Genomic DNA, 23,896 nt, shown 5'->3' with positions numbered 1-23,896 from the left:
TTCTGGTGGCATCAATCTGGAACTTTTCAGGAGTACTAAAATTCGCTGTGTTGGGAGAAGGATAAATCTCTTCCAAGAGTGGTCTTCAAAACTTTTTTTCTTCTTCTTCTTCTTCTTCTTCTTCTTCTTCTTCTTCTTTTTTTGGAGACTAGATAGAGGAGCAGTTCTAAAAACCACACAGTGCATTGGATTTGATACAGAAAAAAAATTATTGCAAGGTTTTCTTCATAAATTCAGCTTTATGCATCTTCTGGAATGTTTTTTTCTTCACTGTGGTTACCTGTTCCACTTCTGCATTTAAAGCAATAATGGCAAGAATCCTGCTGTATGAATATTCAGAGACCCAGAATGCAACTTAATGAGAATTTTGGCTTGACAACCTACATGGTGTTACCTAACTCCCTTGTTTTGAAGACTCTTGTTGTTGGCAACAAAACCTGTTTGTTGGCAAATCCCATTGCCAAAAATAGGTTGCATCTTGATCAAGGGGTTGGTTAGTACAACACAAATAGAGCTGGTAATAGTCTGAAAACTGGATCTTGCTGCTTACTTCATCCAGCACTGTCAGTACATTTCTCTTTTTACTAGTTTGAAACTACCTGGTGCTAAGATTTCTTTTCAGTAGCTTTTGTGTTTTCATCACAAATGTTAATGTATCATTAGTAATATTTTCTGCTTTCCAACAGCAACACAAATGGTTATACTTTCTTTGTCTTACAGATTTTCCTTCAGAGATAGCTAATAAGTCACTTTCTGAGAGCTCTAGTACAATGCTATGGAAATCAAAAGGCAGGCGAAGACGTGCATCCCATCCTGCTGCAGAGTCCTCCAGTGAACAAGGGGCCAGTGAAGCCGATATTGACAGCGATAGTGGTTACTGCAGTCCTAAACATAGCAACAATCAGGCTGCTGCTGCCGCCATAACTTCAAAAAATATAGATTCTGGTGCAATGAATGTAGGTGAACATTTGTGAAGTGCCAAGGCTGCTGTTGGTTGCTACGATAATAAAAATATTTTACTAAAATGTTTTTCCTTCCTTTTCAGATTGTAGAACCATCAATAAATGCAGGTATAGCTTTTTTTTTTTTTTTTTAACTTGGCCTGATAATGATTCATTAATTGCACTTGTCTCTACCTGGGGGGGTGGGGGGGGGGGGAAGTTGAGGCTTTCAGATGATACTCTCAGCTAAGAATACATGCAACCTTGTGTTTCACACTTACTTCCTGTTTCCTTCCCCGTTGTGTTCTACCTTGTCTTATTTTGTTGCTATTTAGAGCATAAGCTGCTTGGGTCAGTGACTTTTATTGTATGTTGTACAGGACAGAAAAAGGAGGTTCTTATCCTGATCAGGAGTTTTGAACCCTACTGTAATAATAATGAAAAATAACGAGAGGAATTGTACTAAATTCAGCCCTGAAAACAGTGGGCAGAAAAGTCAATTGGATTGGCTCACTGTCTATAATATGCAACTATTCTAATGAGCCCACTGTTGCATTAGATGTTTACCAAGATAATCAAACTTCACTATTGGCAGTTGAGTGCCTGTGGCTGAATTCTGTTCTCAAAAGCAGATTTTTTTTACCAAATTCTAGAAATCATAATTATGGAACTGAATTTTTAGCAGAGAAGAAACTGTTGCAAGATTCACATCACAATTGGTGTGATCTTTTACTTTGAAGTGACAAATATTCAGTGGTGTATACAATCAAAGTAATACAACTTCTGCTATACTTATTGACTTTTCTTTCATATATTTTTATTTTGAAACTTCTATTTCTTTCAGCTGCCATAAGTTGGACTAATGTAAATTCCCAGGCAACTCAGAAAAAACCTTGGATAGAAAACCCTCAGACATTTTCCAGAGGTGGAAGACCAGCTGAACAGAGAAATAGTTCACAGGTACCTTTGTGTGTTAATTTTAAAACATTATTCATCTCTTGTAAATTGCATCTCTCAAATTAAGAATTAACACACAGTAAGCAACGCATTAAAATGAAAATGGAAGTGGAAAGCAAACTTTATATCATGATTTAATCACTCTATGCATTCTATTTATTGCCTTCGTACTTTGGCTGCAAGTACACATTTGGCAATATTCTGCCTAAAATCTCCAGTTAAGGAGGGTCTGTTTATTCTGGGCATGTCAGTAGTGTGTGAAATGGAGACACGTCTGGAAAGTGTACCATTTAATAACAGAATAATCAGTGCAACGATTTTCAGGTACTATATGGACAATTTAACAGATGCTTTAAATGACGAGTGGAAAATGCTTCAACTTTAGTCTTTGAAAATTGATCAAAATATTTGGGATTTTTTAAAGTTACAAATTTATCGTATTTACATTCTCTGTTCTCATTCTTGTCAATTTATTTGCAGCCATCATGATGTATTATATTGGTGCCTTTTATATTGTCAGCATTTCCATTACATTTTCTTTATGCTGCTCTGGTATTTAAGTAGATGGTTTTAAACCAAAAATTGTTTTATGCTAAAATTTGTGCAAGGTCTTGACCTAGGATGAAATTCTTATAAAACTTTACTTAGGAATGCTAATAGATATGTATTGGATAGTTCCCACAAAAAAATCCTATATAAAAAGAGAATGCCTTTTTTAACTTTGACCGTCTTGCAATTTTTTTTGTTTTTGTTTTGAAATCTGAAACAAGCTGCTGTCTGTGCTAAGGCAGCAGTCTTGTATCAGGATCCAACAGCACAGACCTTCATGTGTGGCCTAAAATGGCCACTCATTTACGTTTAGACTGTAGGTATTGGAAGCGAAGTATGTGTACACAAGAAGATACTTAGTCTTGTTTGGTGCACACTGGTGGGTTCACTATTTTCTCTCCTTTGTCAGCAAAAGTGTATGTCATACATATTGCTAACACAACATTAATATGTATTAAGCACATGATATAAATATTGTACATATGAAGGTTGAGCAGTTATGCCAACCAAACTATATTGTTTTCCCCACAATGCTGTTCACTGGTATATCCCACGATACCTTGGAACGGACAACTCAGCATTTAGCATAAGCGGATAGGAAAACTGTCAAAGACCAAATACATTGATACTCTGTGCTGGTTCAAGCTGCGGAGGTACCTTTACGGACTAGTACCTGGAATGCTAGTTAGCATACAAAACAAAGATCAGAAAGGAACAAAACAACAAGTTAAGGAACTGGTACAGACTAGTGGGTTGAATCTTGGGTGACATATGAAGTGCTTTCTAACTGGTAAGCAACCATTCTATAAATACAAGCAGTCTTTGGGTGCATCTTTGAAGTACACCTTATGCAGAAGGTGAACATGCTGTTAGATAAGAAGAACAAGGACATGTACAGTGTGTCTCCTTTTTTTGTATTGTACTGTTTTGTCTTTAGATAATACATTTGGCTAGGTTTGGTTATTTGGGCTCCTGAACATTTTCATAACGAATCAAGTGTAATCAATAACTTTAGCTATACAGTTAATCAATACCTTAATCTTTGTGTATGTGAAAATTGGGAATATAGAAGTTGACTGCCCAATAATCTTCTAGGAATACAGCAGTTCTCAGTTGTTATAATCTATTCTAGTAACTTGAGTCAGCTCAAGTTTTTCTGGCCACAATTTTACATGGACTGGTGCTTTTGGATAATCTGGGGGAGAAGGAAGAGAACTGGCTTTCTTTTAATCCCACAGATATTTCACATCACTTTTACTTAATCCCACAGACTAAGTGCCAAATTAAGCTCAGGGAGCTATAAAATACACCTCACTTTGCCAGCCAAGCTCATTGCAACTGAAGGAGGAGTTGCTCTTCGAACAGCTTCTGCCCTTTGTTCCACCAAGAGGGCGGATTTAATTTGCACCCAGGTCCATTGGCAGTGAGAGCTCAGTCAGAAAATGGTCATGTGTTTGGAATCTGTGGCATGCTCCCTTTTTAGCCAGCCCCTCCCATGCCTAGCACTGTGCTGAACTTCAGCCTTATAAATGGAGTTTAAGGAGTTTTTATGCATTTGCAACACAGTTTCCTGGTGCATTTCCCACCCCCAAGGTACCTCTGTGCACATTCATGTCCTTGTAAGCTTCCTGTGAACGTAGCTCTTTCTGCACATAGGGTGGCTTGTGGGGAGGGTCCAGTAAAATAGGTTTTGTGAGGTTTTTTGGTCTGTTTGGTCCAACCATGGTCAGTTAAGAGAAGATTCTGAGGAGAAGTCACCAAGTGACCTCTTGTAGTTACCTCCTCTTAGTTCCCTCCGAAAGGGCCCTGTTAGCAAACTTTTCCTGCAGTTTGGAGAGCAGGTAAGCAGCTATTTTTGAGATGGATACAATGCTCTTAATTTTAAAAAATGTGTATTGTACATGTTCAGCATGCCATTATCACACTTAGTTCTCATCGCTGCACCTTAAACCTTCGCCAGCTTAAGGGTAAAACTCTGAAGTCAGCGGCGGATTTGCATCTCCAGTGCCAAAGTTCACAGCGTCACCACTCTCATTTTACTAGCTCATCAGGAACAATGTTTAGCATTGCGTATATTTAGATGTTACATCACAATGGCTCTTTCAACTCATTTTGTAACTGCATCAGTTCAGTCTTCAGTTTTAATATTCCTATGTCAACTATTCAGTGGTAGAACAACCTTAGCATTTTGCAGAGGGCAAGGAAAACAGCATTATCATATGATAATACCTCTATGCGCCCAGCCTGAACAGCTGTATTGGAGGGCACATGTCAGGAAAAATACATTCAGTTGGAGCATTTGGTTTCTATATTCAAAACTATTTTAGCAAGAAAAAGGTCTACAAAATGAGTGAAAGCTGATACTCTTCCTTATAATTCGTGGTCTCCAATATCAGAGGAGCCCACAGAAGACCACAACTGTGGTCTTTTAGATAAGGCCTGTCCTGTTCACTGGTATTCAGAAGGAGTGGAAGCTCAGATTATTTCATTCTCACGTCGCCTATTCTGTAATACTCAGGGTGAATATGAAGAGTTTAAAGCGGAACTTTGAATGTCTTTGCTTCTGTTACCTTGTGTAACTAATTGCATATGTATGAGAAGCATATAATGGATGAATTCTATCTCCTTCCAAATGCAAATATAGAATTTGAAAAGGTTTAGTTCATTCCATAAAAGTTGTTGTAAAAAATGTACATTGCAGATATATACTATGTATGTAGGTGTTGCTGAAATTAATTCATTTGTAATCTTTATTTACTCATGTTAACAGTTCAGCTGATGAATACTTTTAAAGGGATGCTGTCTAGTCATAGAACAGTAACAGTTTCCATGAGTGCTTATAAAAAAAAATTTAGTTTTTGTTCTTAAACTTTATCCTGTTATTTTCAAAAAGATCAATCAATTTCACTTTCTTTCATGCATTAGTGTAGTATTTCAGAGAAGGATGAAATGTAAAATATAAACAATCAGCCTTAGTGATAAAAAATAAAATTAAAATTTTAATATTCCAAAGAATTTTTTATCTATGGTCCCACCTGTAGTATATGCTTAGAATTATAAACTGTGCCTTTCAATCAAATATGTTCATTTTAAAAAATGCACACACCTCATAGGTAATGTAGCTTATTTTGTAAAAATCAATTTTAACTTGTCTTTTTTTCCGTTAGTATAATTGAGTAGCTAGCATGAATGCATTACAGATCTATACCACTTTTAATTCCAAAACACTAAGAACTCTTTCCTTGATTTGTAAGTCTGGTTTCAGATGCAGGGGACAAAGCACATCTTCAGAAAGAAGGCAAAAGCTTCAGAAGCGACACGAGAAGCCTTTAACCACAAGCCAATCAAGCAGAGCAGAACAAAGTCCCGAACCCTTGTACTTTGAGGTATTTTTTGTGTTCACATCACTGTTAGAATTTCAGTATGACAAGACCTAATAAAACATTGAACTGGTGATAGTTGCCTCGTGACATCTCTTCTTGCTGAAAACTAATTCTAAAGTTTCACAATGTGATAAAATACACTGATTTCTCACAATACTATATGTATTGCCTCTGTAGTTTAGGTCTACTGTGTGTACTTTCTGATTTTATATTAAACTCAGTTAAATTTTGAAACTAGTGTAGTAGATTTCCAGTTTACTTTTTGCTGCAATTTTTATAGAATGTAAAAGTTAACTAAATTCAGTGCTTTTCTCTAATATTGCAGGGATTTCTTTAACATAATATACTACTCAAAATATGTACAGTATTATTTTTACCATTGGATACCTGTACTGGATACTTCACTTATAGCCTTGGCCATTCAAGTTAATGACCTTGGTCTTTTGGTGTGTGGTGGGTTTTTACCCAAGTTGTAGGGCAGTGTGACTTTTAATCCTCAATTCTTCATTTAGGATGAAGATGAATTTCCAGAGTTAAATAGTGACAGTGGAAGTGGCAAAGGTGGTAACATTCAGCAAAAATTTTCACCAAAAGTAGTAAGTAAAGACTTTTTTTTTATTCTTGATATTTATTTTTAGGGTGAAGACAGTTTCTGATTAGTGTTACCTGAATTTGCATTCCCCGTTTGCATGAATCTGTCTGGTCTATTGCAGTATTTACAAGGTCACAATGGTGGAATTTTTTTTAAAAGCATATACAACACACATTGCTATTTTAGTTAAAAGACCATTGGAAAAGTATTTCCATAACAAAGTCTATAGTAATGTCAGGGAAAACCATATTGTCAAGAAGCCAAGACTTGGATTCTCCCCCTTTCCTTTCCCCCCCCCCCCCCATTGCTACTTTATAACTGTGGAGGAACCACATGTGTATAGAATACCTATTTATTTAAAAAATGAATTGGTCGGAGAAAAAACTCATTGGTAGATTACATAAAAAACATCATCCCAGAATGATGTTTGCTTTCTTTTGCAACAGTGTTACACTGTTGACTCATATTTAACTTGTGGTCCACTATGACCCCCAGATCCCTTTCCACAGTACTCCTTCCTAGGCAGTTATTTCCCATTTTGTATGTGTGCAACTGATTGCTCCTTCCTAAATGGAGTACTTTGTATTTGTCCTTATCGAATTTCATCCTATTTACTTCTGGAGAAATGGTCTGATCATTTTGAATTGTAATCCTACCCTCCAAAGCACTTGCAACCCCTCCCAGCTTGGCAAACTTCATAAGTGTACTCTCTGTGCCATTATCTAAATCATTGATGAAGATTTTGAACTAATCCCTGCGGGACCTCACGCGTTATGCCCTTCCAGCATGACTGTGAACCACTGATAAATACTCTCTGGGAACGGTTTTCCAACTAGTTTTGCACCCACCTTATAGTAGCTCCATCTAGGTTGAATTTCCCTAGTTTGTTTATGACATGTAACATGTCTCTCACTATAAAGATTAAGTACTCCACAAAACTAATTTAGCTATATCCTCATGCATACTGTGACTTGTCACAGCTATATGTTACTTGTTTGATAGGTAGTATATCTGCTAAATGGACTAGTTCTCTACTTTGCATAATTCTTTTGCTACTGTCTCAGATAAATAATTCCTTTTCTATTTTAACAGCTTGTAATTATGTTTATACTCTTTCTTCTGCAACCTTAGCTGGATGATTTACCTGAAAATTCTCCAATCAATATAGTCCAAACTCCAATTCCTATTACAACCTCTGTACCCAAACGTGCAAAAAGTCAAAAGAAGAAAGCCTTGGCAGCAGCACTTGCCACAGCTCAAGAATATTCAGAAATAAGTATGGAGCAGAAGAAACTCCAGGTCTGTTACATTTTCAAGTAGTAATTGCTAGGGGAGGAATAACCATCATCAGACAGCATTCCTTCATACACTATTATAGCAATAATGTCTGTTTAAAATAGATGCTGTCTTCTACTGATCATTGATAAAAAGACATAAAGGTGAACTGTGTCTTGTGTTCATGTAACAGGAGGCTTTATCAAAAGCAGCTGGGAAGAAGAGTAAAGCTCCCGTGCAGCTAGACTTAGGGGATATGTTAGCAGCGCTTGAGAAACAGCAACAAGCAATGAAAGCCCGTCAGCTCACCAATACCAGGCCCCTCTCATACACAGGTAATTCCACATGCCCACCCGTTAGGGTTGCCACCTGTCTAATCGCGCAAACCCAAAGATCCTTGCCCTGCCCCTTCCCTGAGACCATGCCCTGTCCGCCCCTTCTCCGAGGTCCCGCCCCCTGCTCACTCCATTCCCCTTCCCTCCGTCGCTCACTCTCCCCCACCCTCCCTCACTCACTTTCACCAGTTTGGGGCAGGGAGCTGGGGTGCAGGGTGCAGGCTCTGGGAGGGAGTTTGGGTGTGGCTGGGGTCAGCTTCTGGGAGGGAGTTTGGGTGGGGGTGCAGGCTCTGGGAGGGAGATGGGATGCGGGGTGCCAGCTCTGGGAGGGAGTTTGAGTGTGGGAGAGGGTGTGGGGGTCAGGCTCTGGGAGGGAGTTTGGATGGGGGTGCAGGGTCGGACTTTGGGAGGGAGTTTGGGTGCGGGCTCTAGGCTGGGGCAGGAGGTTGGGGTCAGGGGGTCAGCGCTTACCTCGGGTGGCTCCCGAAAGTGACCGACACACCCCTGTGGCAGCAGCTCCTAGGTGGGGAGCCCAAGGGGTCCCCGTGCACCGCTGCCTACAGGCACCACCCCCCACAGCTCCCATTGGCTGCAGTTCCTGGCCAATGGGAGCTGCGGAGTCGGCGCTTGGGGCGGTGGCTACAGGGATGTGCCGGCCGTTTTCTGGGAGCGGTACAGAGCAAGGGCAGGCAGCCTTAGCCCTGTTGTGCTGCCGGGGGCCACCAGGCCCTTTTAAATTGCCCAGGCCCTTGGGCAATTGCCCCCTTTGCCTGAACACTTATTAAAGTGCTATTGTATAAAGTACTATGAACCGCCTCTGGGAAATAAAGGAGCAAAATGCACTTTTTGTATTCCCTAATTTGCAAGGAGTCTTCCATTCATAAATAGTGACCAGCAAGGTTGTATCTAACAAAGTGCTGTAAAGAACTTTGATGTAGGCTTCATTTTAAAATGCATTTTTTTTTTTTTGGCCTGTTGCTATACAGTAAAATCTTTTCTTCCAAATAATGTCAGTTAAATTCTACCTTCCTTCTTAATTTGTCGTATTATTATAACTAACAAATATTTACAGATTACATATTCATGTCTAGAAAAATTATATTTACATGTCATTTGAGACAAACTCCATCTTACTCTTAAATGTGACGTCTAGCCTTCTTTTTCTCCTGGAATGAGTAGTCAGTTTCCTAAAACATGAGGCTAAATTGAAGAAATATGTAAATATGAAAACATCAACATTTGGTGATGTAACTTTCTTGTCATAACCTCCCCCTTCCCCTGCAAAAGGAAGGAAAATGTACTTGGTGAGAATTCGTAGTGGAAATTTTGAAAGTGTCTAGGCTTTCTTTCAGTAGTATCTTTTAGTGAGACTATCTTTCTTGCCTACATTTAGTTGGCGGTGGTGCACCTTTTCATACCAAAGAATCTACCAACAGAAAGTCATTAACTAAAGGACAGCCATCTGTGGGTTGTCTTAATCCTTTGGACTCAACTGCTCCAAAAGTAAAAAGAGGAAAAGAGAGAGAAATTTCCAAACTAAAGCGCCCGACCGCACTTAAAAAGGTAAACCATGCAACTGTTTTGGGACTGTCTTGATCCAAGTATCAAGATTAACAAATAACCATGACTAACAATTCTCTTAATAATGTTTTAGTTGTGGCCTAGTGGGACTGGGAATCATGAACTCCTGAATTGTGATGCCCTGATCTTTAGGACAGCTGGGGACCAACTTGCCCCTAAAGGAATAGTTCTCTAGCAGCTCTTGCTGATTGCTGGAGTACAGCATGCTTCTGACATATCCCTAGAACAGACCCAGCACTGGGTTGTGTGTCTGGTGAAGGGTGGGAGAGGAAACAGAAGCAAGTGATTTATAGACTGACTGTCCAGGGAATGCAACAAAGCTGATAATCTAGCCCATATTTTTCATTATTCATTACAGTATTGGCATCTGTCATTGATACTTTGATATTTTATCATTTACTGTATCAAAGATAAAGGCTAATAGCCATATAGTCTCAGCACTTTGTATTGTGGTGCTTTTTGATGCTTTTCAAAACAATTTCCAGACAAAGTGATAAGATTCTGTTGCAATTTTATTGCATTCTTGCATCAGGTGTGTTTATAAGAGTCGGGGTGGGTAGTGGTGACAAAGATGAACGCTCTTCACCAAATGGAAGTTTGAAAGAGTGTTTGGAAAGTATTTTAAACAAAAGCTATGAAAAAACCCTTCCTGCAACACTACTACTTTAAAAATACTCTGGTATTGTGGTGTTCCCTTATTGCAACTACTAAAATGAAGAGTGCCATTTCTCATCCATCAAACAGATTTAAAATGTGTTGTTTAGGTTTACTTTCAGGAACAAAAAGGCTCTAAAACGATTTTTTCCCTATTTCTGTGTGAGGGAAGCTTCTCACCTCATTGTAGCAATCTGTAATACTTACAGGTTTCTAATTGATTGAAAACTAGTACCTTGTTCCTAGATTATTTTAAAAGAGAGAGAAGAAAAGAAAGGACGCTTATCTGCAGATCACAGTCTTCTGGGATCTGATGAACAGAAAGAGGTGCATGTATGTTTGACTGATGACCAGTCTCAGGAGTTAGCCTCTCAAGAAGGTAAGAGTCTTCTCTTGTTTTAGGATTTTTAAAAATAATTGTTTTAAATTGAAGTGTCTATAAATTTTTTTTTGCTTTTATTTTTAACGTAACAAAGTCCGCTACCATTAGCTTGTTATACATTTTATGATCAGCTATTTCCCTTATGAAAGAATGGAAATTAGATGAAAAAGACCTATTTGAGGCTATTTTGTCCATCCCTCAGCTATTCAAAATTCTCATGTGCTTTGTCAGGTCTAATTTTTTCAAATAAATCAGTCTTCCACTTTCCATTTGAGATGCTTTCTCTGTAATAGACCTTAATTTGGAAGCTTTTCTGATATTTAGCCATAACCTAAACTTACTCAGTGTCACCCATTTACTCCTCGTTTACCTTGAACTTCTGCTGTGTGGGACATTGGAGTCTGTTCTTCTTTGGTATTTGGAGTTTTGTAAATGTTTAAAACTGCCATTTTAGCCAGACTTTTAATCTTTATTTACAAATTGGTTCCAACAAATACTTACATTTCTTGTTAGTTTTATAGTTCTCTCAGTCCTAGGTAATTGAGTATTGTAGTCTACTAGTTTGGTTTTTGTTAAATAATACTTCTGACTTTGCTGTCACATTCCAGGGAGTTAAAATAGAAATTTCAAGGGCCAGAACGTCAGCTGATCTAAATTTGCATAGCTTTATTTATTTCAGTGACCACAGATTTGCTATACCAATTTATGCAAACTGAGAATCTGATGCTAAATGTATATTAGTAATATGTTGTGTTTTTTCTGAGTATTAGTCGGTAGTTAAAAGCACCTGACACAGCTTTCATAAGGCATGAATTTGGGATAGAAGAACTTGAAAAAGTGCAGCAGTCCAGTTAACATGTTTCCCTGAACTAGTTGTGCCCATCAAATTTGGGCTGGAAATCTTGTTAGAACAGGCTTTCTCATGACACTTCCGGTCCTCCGGCTTTTGGTAGGGCCAAAAAAAGCATGAAAACCCAGACTTTTCAAATCACATTCTAGTGCTCCCTCTTCTGTCTAGAATCAGCAAGTACGGAGGCATATGCAATATGGGGGGAAATGCAAGTTTAGTGCCAAGTCATTTGAACTCATGCAAACTATTTGAACTTTTGCTAAGACTGTGGTTAATTCTTGAACTGCAAAGGAACATCCAAAGCTGTCAGCCACTACCTCTTTGGTATGGAGATTTGTGACCCACATTGTGATATCCTGGTAATTGTAATGAGTGATACTCTAAAGATTGCTAGGACAGCAAGGATGTATTTAATGTTAAAAGTAGGTAATGACTCTCTGGAGATCACTGTAAAGTAAAGCAGCAAAAAGACAGCATAATTTAAATGTCACACAAGTTTAATTTTTGGAAGAAGTTATTCTCTTCAGGTATCAAGTATCAGAGGGGTAGCCGTGTTAGTCTGGATCTGTAAAAGCAGCAAAGAGTCCTGTGGCACCTTATAGACTAACAGACGTATTGGAGCATGAGCTTTTGTGGGAGAATACACACTGCGTCGGATGCATGGGTATTCACCCACGAAAGCTCATGCTCCAATACGTCTGTTAGTCTATAAGGTGCCACAGGACTCTTTGCTGCTCTCTTCAGGTAGTTCTTGTTTCACTCGTATTCTCAAATACCTTTTTTTTTTTTTTTTTTTTTAAAGAGCTCAAATGTAATAATTGAATGCATATTCAAATATCATTAAAGTGGTTTACCTGACAGATATTAGGTGCCTGAAATTTGTAATATATGTAAAAATCAGAGAGGGATATATGAGTGGCAGATGAGTTCCCTATGTTAAACTGTACTGCTTTTATATATAAATACATTTCATACTTAAGACGTTTCAAAGCTTTTTTTCATTTATTTCAGAACCGGGGCTAAGTATGCCTAGTGATACTTCACTCTCTCCAGCAAGTCAGAACTCTCCATATTGCATGACTCCAGTGTCACAAGGCTCACCTGCCAGTTCAGGGATAGGTAGTCCAATGGCATCTTCAACAATCACTAAAATTCACAGCAAGAGATTTAGAGAGTAAGCGCTTTGAATTACTCAACTTGAATTCTAAAGGTGTATTCTAATCAAATGTATTTTCTAACTGTATTTGAATTTATTGGATTCTTATAAGTTGTCGGTGAACTTAAATTAGCCTATCCCCATGTAAAAAAGGTACTACTCCCTGGCGCTTTGCACCCTCTGTTTCTTACGTGCTTCTCAGGGGGCAGGTTATAATATTCCTGAGGGATTTTCTTCAGCTAGGCTGCTGCTTTTAAGAAATGGAGTAGGCAGAAAAGTCATTTCAAATGAAGGGCAACTTTGAGTTTGGGGAGCCGGAAACTCTGCTACAATCCACCCCTACTACAGTGGAATTACCACTAACCAGTGCTCGAAAGCATCCCTTATTGATTATCAAATTTGATCAAGGAATAGTGAATTGTAAAATATAAGTGTGTATGAGCTATTCTCTTTAAGTTGTGGGCTCTGGGTGGGTGGGTTGTATACTGACAATTTATTTCACTGTGGTATCATTTTAAACACTTTCAGAATATCCTTACGTTGTTTTAGGTGTACAGTTCTTTAACTTCTAAATAAAGGTATTTAGTATACTTGGAACAAGTAACAAAAAAATTATTTCTGCCAAAAATCATTTAAAGGCACACAGCAATGAGATACACTGCTGAATTTGCTATATGCTAAAATGTGGTGGTTTCTGAATTGACAGGTATTGTAATCAAGTTCTAAGTAAAGAAATAGACGAGTGTGTGACTTTGCTATTGCAAGAGCTTGTCAGCTTCCAGGAACGCATTTACCAAAAGGATCCCATGAGAGCTAAAGCAAGGAGAAGGCTTGTTATGGGTTTGCGTGAGGTTACTAAGCACATGAAGTTAAACAAGATAAAATGTGTGATCATTTCTCCTAACTGTGAAAAAATCCAGTCAAAAGGTACAAGTGCTTTAATAAGAAATATTTTAGTGTATAAATGCTATGTGTATATTGCATTTTCCCCAACACTACCAGTGATGCTAACCTTGTTAATCCATTATGTTGACTTCTGAGTCATTTTAAGCATCTTCCATGCTGTCCTATAAGCATGACAGGTCATCTTTCAATTCCATCGTAAAGCTGCCACACTCTGCTTCGGGCCCATTTCTTTATCCACAGGAACTAGTGGGGCAGGAATTGTGCCTTCCTGTATGTGGGACTGGGGACTGTGCCTAGTATATTTCGCACACTACGGGAATGCAAATGATAACTTCCTGAGATATGTAAGAGAAGGAAAAGATCTATTAAGAAACCGAGAATCCAGTTTCATAAAGTTTCTGCTTTAGTATTCCTGGTGCATAACATAGCACCATGAGAGGGTTCAGAGCATTGTTAGGTGTACAGATTAACTGATCATATTCAGTAAATAACAGACTTGATTGTACTTTAATAAAACAAGCAAATTTACTGCATGTGCACTGCATTCAAAGCCTTACTGCTTTCTGGCAGTACATGGTTTAATCTAAATATCTGGTGACTAACTATGTGTACTAAAGTTTTAGCTGATAGCCACGGACAAAAACTGTGGAATACTGGATTGGACCAAAGTGCACTATTAAGATGACTGTTCTAAGCTTTAGCTTTGTGTTATTTTTTTTTCTCCTAAGGTGGATTGGATGAAGCTCTGTATAACGTAATAGCCATGGCACGAGAGCAAGAGATTCCTTTTGTCTTTGCACTTGGACGTAAAGCTCTTGGTCGTTGTGTGAACAAGCTAGTTCCTGTTAGTGTGGTGGGAATCTTCAACTATTCTGGTGCTGAGGTAAGCAATTCATTTCTGAACAGATGGCTGAAATAGTTAATGCCATTTCAGTTTTTTTCTCATGTAATACATGTTTACAAACTTTGTTCACTGCCCTTGGGCTCACAAGCTAACTGTCATGCATGCATGCATACATACATACATACAGAGTGTTGACTGGCATTGGATGCCAATTTTATCTTGGCCTATTTATTTTAAAGCTGCTTATTTCTTTAAATTTGACATGCTGCCCTGTCAGTTCTGTGATGTAAGATTTGTCACCCCTTCTTCCTCTAAATCTTTGGAACATGCTGGCAGACATCTTTTGAAGTGCCAGCTGAAATGACACGGAATGTCCAGGATTGTAGGGCATGCCAGCATCTTGAACTAAGGCAACTGTTGGCCTGTTACAAAGATTAGGAGGTCTTTAGAAGAGGTCTTGGGAGGCCTCAAAGGAGCACTGGTATCAAGGGCATCTACCAGCTACCTAAAATGCCCATATTTCATCAGAGGTGTATGCTTTTGCTTCATTAGGTCAACACACCTTGGGAGGGTTGTGGGTTGCCATCATATTAGATGTGACCTGTGTATGTATCATATCATCCTGGCCTGTGATCAGAGGTAATGCTGTGTGGGCGAGATGGCACTCAGGGTCACATGTCCATCTCTTTCCCTCCCCAGCCCCTTCCCCTGGTTTTAACTGCTTTGCTTGTACTGAGCATGCTCACACAGACTGAGCATGCTGAATAACATCTGCTGAAGCTGCTGCCCTCACTCTGCCCTTATTTATGCCTCCGCGCTATCGGCAGGTACAGATCGTCTCTGCCTGTGATATAACCACTCCAACCCTGCAGGTACAGCTCATCTACTGCCTGCACTAAAACTAGGGTGGTGAGCTTTTCCTCCATCTGTTGGGGAAAACAGTGAGGGAAAAAGCCATTTTTTGAAAATAAAACAGAACAAAAACTGTATCTCATGTTGTAAACACATTTATTCTTTAAAAATTAAAAAGGGCAATCATTGTCCAAAATGAAAAGCTTGCGATTCTAAGGGAAATGTAATCAAATTCTCATTCAAACTAATTAGGCCTACCACTCTTCCTTTGTCTGCTCTCAGATATGATACAGTTTCCACAACCCACTGATTTTTTTTCCAGCATCTTGCCTATGAAGTTTCAACCAAAGCAGTCCGAGTGTGCCAAAAACACACTCAGTGGATAACTAAGTTGCCTGGAGAGGCATGTGAGAGTCTTCTAAAAATTGACAAGTCTTAATATCTGTTCTAACATCCGTGACTTTACTTACTTGGTGGATGCAACAAACTGCGACAAAGAAAGAAAGAGGTTTGGGGTATAAATGTGATTCTTCCATTTTAAAGCTAGACGATAATGGGAAAAACTCAGGATTAATCATAGTATTGGAAGGGACCTTGAGAGGACATCTAGTCCAGTTCCCTGCACTCATGGCCGGACTAAGTATTATCTAGATCATTCCTAACAGGGGTTTGTCTAACCTGCTCTTAAAAAATCTCCAATGATGGAGATTCCACAACCTCCCTAGGCAATTTATTCCAGTGCTTAACCACCCTGACAGGAAGTTTTTCCTAATGTCCAACCTAAACCTCCCTTGCTGCAATTTAAGCCCATTGCTTCTTGTCTTATCCTCCGAGGTTAAGAAAAACAATTCTTCTCCCTCCTCCTTGTAACAACCTTTTATGTACTTGAAAATTATGTCCCTTTTCAGTCTTCTCTTCTCCAGACTAAACAAACCCAGTTTTTTCAATCTTCCCTGAAAGGTCATGTTTTCTAGACCTTTAATCATTTTTGTTTCTCTTCTCTGGACTTTCTCCAATTTTGTCCACATTTTTCCTGAAATGTGGCACCCAGAATTGGACACAATACTTCAGTTGAGGCCTAATCAACACTCCTACTAATACATCCCATTTTGAATTTTAATCCTATCCTCCAAAGCACTTGCAACCCCTCCCAGCTTGGTAATTGTGCACAAACTTTATAAGTGTACTCTCTATACCATTATATAAATCACTGATGAAGATATTGAATAGAAGCAGACCCAGAACTGATCCCTGTGGGATCCTACTCGTAATGCCCTTCCAGCATGACTGTGAACCACTGATAACTACTCTCTGGGAACAAAAACAGTGAGGAGTCCTTGTGGTACCCTAGAGACCAACACATTTATTTGGGCATAAGCTTTACCACTCTGATACCTGTCTCTGGGAACAATTTATCCAACCAGTTTTGCACCCACCTTATAGTAGCTCCATCTAGAAGTTGAATTAGCATAATTTTTGTTAGACAACATAACCAATTCAAGCTATCAGGGTCATGGGTTGAGCTCAGAACATGGAGACTTGGTAATGAAATGTCTCACTTCCTTTGAATAACTTTTTTTAGTTTTGTCCTGGGTTTCCGGTTCTAGATTAAATAAATTAGGTCAGATGCCTTTTTGAGTCTGAGACCGTTTTTTTTACCTTGCAGTCTGACCATATTACTCTGACACTTCATTTATTTTTGTAACCTTTAGTGTATCTCTCTAGTAGTCCCTTGTTTATACCAGCCATTGGCTGCTATCTGATCAAAAGTCCTCCTCACCCTCATTCTCAGTGTAAGTTTCACCTTACTTAAATAGTTGGATGCAAATGTAGAGACAGTCTTCCTATGAATTCCACTAAGTATTGTTGGGTAGCCTGGGTATATGTATCCTTTTTCAGTCAACCAACCCATAAGGTGGCTGATGGTTACAGAAGAATTTTAAACTTCCACAATGTATGTTAGGACTATATTAGGTGTTGCTACTTTCTAAACAAGGCTTAAATAGTGCACTGAACACCCATGTACTTCAAAGGCAGTCATCCTGAAGTTTTCTCATCATTTCATTTCATTTCATTTTATTTTCATTTTCTGAGCAAACAGGAAAGCCTATATGCATTCTTGGATGGCATCTTCAGCAATTTGGGCACAGTATTCTAACGTTCTCTTTTCAGATGTAGGAACACAATCTTCCCTGTATGGATGTTAGCATCCATGTTTGGGTCATTTGGTAATCACTAAAACTTAATCACCCATTTACAGTATTGATCAGCAGCTTTCACATTTACAACAGTTAGAATGAGAAACAGACACTTACTGAATTTAGTACCTGGTAGACTGAAAAATAAGATGAGTTGTCCTCCTACTTCTAGAGCTATATGTAATCACATACCCTCCTCCTCTTCACCACCACCTGCCAGAAGTTTCTAGGAAGCCAGTCTCTTCTAACAGGTCACAGTACCATCCATAGACCTGGTGCTGGAACTGGGGGTGCTGCTTCACCCCCTGGCTTGAAGTGGTTTCTATCATATACAAGGTTTACAGTTCGGTTCAATGTCTCTCAGCCCCCCCACTATACAAATCATTCCTGCACCCTTGCCAGTGACAGTAGATTTCTAGTCTACTTTCCTTCCTTACCCCCAAAATCCCACTGAATGTGTATTCTCTGGGTAGAATGGAGGGTGCAGCATGGGGGAATGGAACAGGCTTTTCATATCCCTGACTAAAACTGTAGGATTACTGATAGCTCTTGATGCCTGAGGCCTGGGATTTTTGACAGGCACCTCATCGATTGCACCATGAATGCTGGCATCAAGGAGTTAAAGATGCTGAGGTGACAGCACTTTTGTCCTCACAATAATAGAAATGGTGGCACTTATTGGTGTTAACCTGTCTCTCCTCTGATTTCGAGTAAAGTATAAAGGATTCGTAGTTTCTTGTTGATACTACATGTACCTGTTACCGTTATGTGTAACGTGACCAGTTTGTGTTGAGCATGTTTATTTAATTTTACATTGTGACTCTTTGAAATTGAGCATGTAATTATTTCTGCGTAACTGAACTTGTTTCAGGTATTGTAGCATGTACTGTAACTTAAACCACTTAACAATTAAGCAGTTAACAATATTTTTCTCAAGATGTAAAGTTTTTAATAAACATATTGATGGGGTGGAAACAAAATTACCAGCAATGAGTGTGCTAAAACAGCTAGCCACAGACAGTATTGAATTTTAGATCATGTTGCATCCTTTGTTACCTGCTAAGGAAGGAAGTGCCCATTAAATACTTAAATTGTCATTCATCTTTTGTTCTAACATATATTTGGAAAGAGATTCAATATCAAGTGTGGGCCAGTAATGGAAAACTTCATTAAATATTCATTTTACTGGCTCCATATGTTTATGGTGGTTTCTTTGGTGCAAAAATCAGACTGCTATTCTAATCAGAGGTTTCCTTGAACATGTGATTCCATCTTTTGCTAAGCCTGGGTTGCAAGATGTTGCGACATCCCACTGAAAAGGGCTATTGGGTTGATATTGTAGATAATCCATATCTAACTGTGCCATAATATAATAGGCTCAAACCTATTAATCATTGCACAAAATAAAACCTGATTAGATCTGTGCCATTGGGAAGCAAAGACTAGTAGTGAGACCAAAGAGGCTTAAGATGAAAAAAATTAGTAACTAGTGGTTTTTTAAAAAGGGAAAATTCTGCAAGACTGAGCTTTATCATTTGGGATTTTAGGCTGAGTGAACTCTTCCTGTGAGTCTGCAAACAATGTAGGAAGGCAGTGTTCTTTCCCTCCTACCCATGCTTCATCAGAAATAACCCCAGCAAAAACTTGAGCTGTGTAAATGCAGAGGCATCCTTAAAATGAAACTTAGAGCATGACTGATTATTGCCCAAAATAAAGGGCACACTCTTTTTGACTAGACAGGCTTTAGGGTTGCATGTACAGGACCTGTTAATAAAAGGGAAAATGTGTCAAGTGAAAATGTTCATGAAGAAACTAACAAATATGAAAATGTCTTCATATTTAGAGCCTGTTTAATAAGTTGGTCTCGCTGACTGAGGAGGCCAGAAAGGCATACAGAGATATGGTTGCATCGATGGAGCAGGAGCAGGCAGAAGAGGCCTTAAAGAATGTTAAGAAGGCACCCCATCACATGGGTCATTCTCGTAATCCCTCTGCAGCAAGTGCTATTTCATTCTGTAGTGTTATTTCAGAGCCCATATCTGAAGTGAATGAGAAAGAATATGGTAAGTATTAAAAATGTATATTTATATTACATAACATAAACTAGAAATAGCTATAAATATTAAACTATAGGTAGAAAAAAATTCTCCCAATACTTCCCAGTCTAGAATATATTCCACACCTTAGAGAAGGTGATCCAAATTGGTTAGGCTCTCGGGGTGAGACTGAGTAGTCTTCTAGGGAAGTTCTTCTAGAACTGACCACATAAAAATAATAGCATTGGCCCTAATCCTCAGATGTGTTCCAAATACTTTGGTTGATGCAAAGCAACCCTAAAGCCAACCACAGGAGGATCACTTCAGTTGCCGAGGGATTCTCTGTGGTATTGAGCTGATATATGAAGGCCAGTGGTGAGATTTGAACAGGGGGTTGTGTGTGTAGGGCAGAATAAAGGGGGGTGACTGGGGAAGTGAAGAGATAGACAGGAGCTAAATTATTTAGGTCTTTGAAGACTAGAGCAGTTTGCTTAAATTTGATGTTGAAGTTGAAGGGAAGCCAGTGAAGGGTTTTGAAGAGTTGTCATGGTCTGAGCAACCTACAAGATTGATTTATGCGTCAACTCTTAAGTACACATAGTGTAACAGCTGGGATAGTACCAGTTGAGAATGAAATACTTGTCTAACCTAGGTCAAGTTGTTAATAGAATTGCTGATTTTTTTTTTTTTTTTTTTTCCTGAGCACCCGCTTTACTCAAAATAATGCCTTGATTACTTGGAGTGTGTTTTGTTTTGTTTGTTTTTTAATTTTACGATCTACCTTAGAGGTTGCTTTTTTTAAATTTCTTGTTCAGAATTCAACAGTTATTAACGGACACTAGCAGGATGATGATTAATACTATTTTGGCAAATTACCATGGGATTCTGGCACTGACAGTAAAACCCTGCTGCGTGGTCTCCCCACACACCATCAGCCATGCCATTACTTACTGAGTGTAGTGCTGAGGCAAGCGCATCAACACCTTTTTTAATTTCAGAACAAAATGTGTTTGAGAATCTCTTTAAGCATGAAACAGTTTTTTCTGCTCTTGTTTTTTTTCAAACTGTTCACTGTGTGATCATGTTTGGACAAGTATAGTGTTACATGCACATGTTTCCCTTTTATGCTTTTTACTTGAACAAGTTCTTAGGATTTTTTTTAATTGTGTAAATGTTTTAAAAACTCTCTAAGCTGTCAGTTTTCTGATGAGCTTGTGGTGTCTTGATTTGCAGAAACAAACTGGAGAAACATGGTGGAAACATCTGATGGGTTAGAAACCTCTGAAAATGAGAGAGAGTCCTCATTTAAGACCACTGCACCAGAAAAATCTAGCAGTGTTCAAATTGAGAAAGCCACTGTTAACAAACAGCCACTTACAGCTACAACCGGAACTACCTCAACTGCAAGTCATGGAAAATCCTTGCCAAGTGACAAAGAAGAGGTGAAGCCAGATGACAATCTGGAGTGGGCCTCACAGCAGAGTACAGAGACAGGATCTTTGGATGGCAGCTGTCGTGATCTTTTGAATTCCTCCATGACCAGTACCACCAGTACTCTTGTACCAGGAATGCTTGAAGAAGAGGAGGAGGATGACGACGAAGATGAGGAGGATTACACCCATGAACCTATATCGGTAGAGGTTCAACTTAATAGCAGAATTGAATCTTGGGTCTCAGAGACCCAAAGAACTATGGAAACCCTTCAACTTGGGAAGACCCTTAGTGGTGCAGAGGGAGACAATGCAGAACAGAGTGAAGAGGAAGAGTTAGAAACTCCTGAGCAGGTAGATCCAGTAATTGATGGTGAGGAATGGACAACTGATAAGCACGCAAGTAATGCCCAACATAAACCCACGATCAGCAATTCTTTGAATAAAGAACACACAGATTCCAATTACATGTTGTAAAAATAAGCACAAACTCAGGAACTCTTTAAAATTATAATTAACTGTTGTAAGGGTTGCAGCCATTATTTTGTATGCTTCATCTCAACATTTTGCACTGTTTAACATTTAATGTATGTATTTAATTCACCACAAATATTTGTAGTTGTCTTTTGTTAATTGTTTCATTAAAACCTATAGTTTAGCTTTTAATCAGTATCTGTGTATTTCCCAGAATTGAAACCATCTGTGTAAAAATTTCAGTCAGTATTAGATATTCACTTGAGCTTCTTTTGTAAACGGAGAAACTATTTATAAATGACCAATTGTAAGCAAAAATCTTCTTAAATTTGACTGTTTATCTTTTTTTCAACACATGAGCTGATCTATGTTTTAAGACTTGCAACAGTTACCAACATTTTGCATTGCTGATACCCCAATCATTTTAACCTGATTGGCCATAATTTTCTAATTATACCAGGAAATAAAATGGCTTCTCTATAAAGAGAAGCCAGAAAAATCCAAAAACATTTTTCTTGCAGTCAAAAGGAAGAGGAGATTATAGAGAAATGTATGCATGATTCTTATGCTAAGACAGATGCAGCTTTTAGTTGGGTCTATGAGGGTATATCGCAAAAGATGCGGACTGTAATGAGATGGTTACAATATGCTAGAATAACTTTAACCCAAAACCACATAGCAAAATGTATGTGTTTGCTTTTTTCCAATGAAATACTTAAAAATCACTGTGTGCAGAGTCACAGTAAGGGAACCATTAACCATGACCACCATCCATGTTGTTCTTAGTAACTGACTGCTTCCTTATTCTTTCACTTACCTCAGGAATGCTGATGTGCATAATTTTATTTACATTAAATAAAACAGGCATAAGTGATCTGAGTATTTAACAGTAAGTGTGACTGATATAATAGCTAAGTGTATGGTTGTGTTCACTTGCATGCTTTGATTCTGGCCACTTTTAAGTTCAGGATCAATTTTAGGATTAATTCTCATTGAGAATGTGAACTCTTGTTCCTCAGTTGTAGCAGCCTAATAGTTGACTTCTAGAGTAGTAAAGTAGTTGTTCTGGGAAGGCAGGAAAGTGCCTTGGAGTTCTGAGAGGTGTCAGTGGTTCCAAAAAAAAAAAAAAAGCCAGAAACGAATAAGCTGCCATAGAATTATCCATTTTTGTTCCGAGTATTGAAATGAAATCCATTCTCTGGTGATGAATTTATTTCAGATTGGGGATGGAATATATGTCTAATCCTTGCACACCAAGAGTCTGAATTTTCTAACTTTGTCCAGTACTGGCAATAAATGTACTGAAGCCATCAGCACCAAGGACTTGACTACAAGAGTAGCCAAAGAACCATTTTCACGAATAACAGTTTTTCATGGCAAACATAGATTTGTTTTAATTCTACTTCATTATTCTCTAGACCACTTCCATTTAAAAAAAGGTAACTTTCAGTAACACAAAATAAATGGACATTTTAGTTGCACACTTAGTTTACGTAACTTGGGACCAGCACTTTTTTAGCATTTGTAATACCGGTATTTCATGTTGCACTGGGAAAATCAGACTCCAGGTTTAGGAAATATCTAGTCCTGTCTTTCAGATGGTAATGAGCATTGTGGAAACAAAGAGTTTGAGTATTATGTAAATAACACTTTGGTATCTGTAGACATAGCAAATGCTATGCAGGACATTGTTGAAGAGCTGTCCTGTCATGTTCTTAGTTCCTTGATATAATCTTCCTAGATATTAGCAACAGACTTTTATAGGAATACAAAGAGTAAAGAATGATGCCTCCTAAATATTAACCCCAATTGTTTGTACTGCAGATTTTATTGTGCATACACTTTGAAAGGTTTAGTTGATTTAGGAAATGATAGGGGTTTGAACTGCTGACAGAGGATCAATGTTTGCCCTTGGATGTGTAAGCACAGCTTCCGTCAACAACTAAGATCATCTGTGCACACTAAGGATAGAATTTGACCTAGATTTTCCCAAAATGGAAAGTGGGATTACAAAAAACTATAATCATCTGTACATTTCCTTTTGCTTATTCCATGACAGTGATTCAAATAACTCTTGATCTTGAGGTAGTAGCATTATAAAGGTTTCTTTTTTGTCTTTTCTGAACTTGGACAGTCATTTTAAGATTTGACATTTATATCAAACAGGAAATCTATTTGTAATCTTCAACCCAACTGTTTAATTGTAATTTTGCTACAGATTACATAAGTATATTATGAGTTCATTAAAGATGATACAGCTCATCTAGTACCTCTCTATTTGCCAGCAAACAAGGAGAATCTTTGAAAATGTGAATTATCATCTCTAGAGAGGCAAACCAAAACAGAGTAAAGGAAACCATCCATTTAGAACGTTTCCTTTTGATAAGATGAGAATGAGAGATAATTGCGAATGGAATGACTGTGTGTCTGGGAAGAGGTCCATTTGCATCTAAAATTAGGGAGGTTCCTTGCAATGTGCAGCACTTAAGAGGTATAATCTT

General features: G+C 38.4%; 1 protein-coding gene across 1 annotated transcript in view; it reads left to right on the top strand.

The window, feature by feature from the left end:
- Nucleotides 1-22,490, top strand: part of SECISBP2L (SECIS binding protein 2 like) — a 40,976-nt gene extending 18,486 nt beyond the window's left edge. Inside the window, exons 5-18 of the mRNA XM_065411767.1 lie at nt 721-956; nt 1,046-1,070; nt 1,786-1,901; nt 5,702-5,833; nt 6,343-6,426; nt 7,554-7,721; nt 7,891-8,032; nt 9,426-9,595; nt 10,514-10,646; nt 12,511-12,673; nt 13,362-13,582; nt 14,290-14,444; nt 19,299-19,518; nt 20,725-22,490. Coding sequence (XP_065267839.1) covers nt 721-956; nt 1,046-1,070; nt 1,786-1,901; nt 5,702-5,833; nt 6,343-6,426; nt 7,554-7,721; nt 7,891-8,032; nt 9,426-9,595; nt 10,514-10,646; nt 12,511-12,673; nt 13,362-13,582; nt 14,290-14,444; nt 19,299-19,518; nt 20,725-21,398 — 2,639 coding nt within the window. The 3' untranslated portion in view covers nt 21,399-22,490. The remainder of the gene's footprint in view (nt 1-720; nt 957-1,045; nt 1,071-1,785; nt 1,902-5,701; nt 5,834-6,342; nt 6,427-7,553; nt 7,722-7,890; nt 8,033-9,425; nt 9,596-10,513; nt 10,647-12,510; nt 12,674-13,361; nt 13,583-14,289; nt 14,445-19,298; nt 19,519-20,724) is intronic.
- The last annotated feature ends 1,406 nt before the right edge of the window (nt 22,491-23,896 follow it).

The sequence above is a fragment of the Emys orbicularis genome, chromosome 10, assembly GCF_028017835.1.
Source record: "Emys orbicularis isolate rEmyOrb1 chromosome 10, rEmyOrb1.hap1, whole genome shotgun sequence".
Lineage (NCBI taxonomy): Eukaryota > Metazoa > Chordata > Testudines > Emydidae > Emys > Emys orbicularis.
The sequence above is the reverse complement of the archived record's forward strand: the minus strand, read 5'-3'. Positions and strand labels throughout refer to the sequence as shown.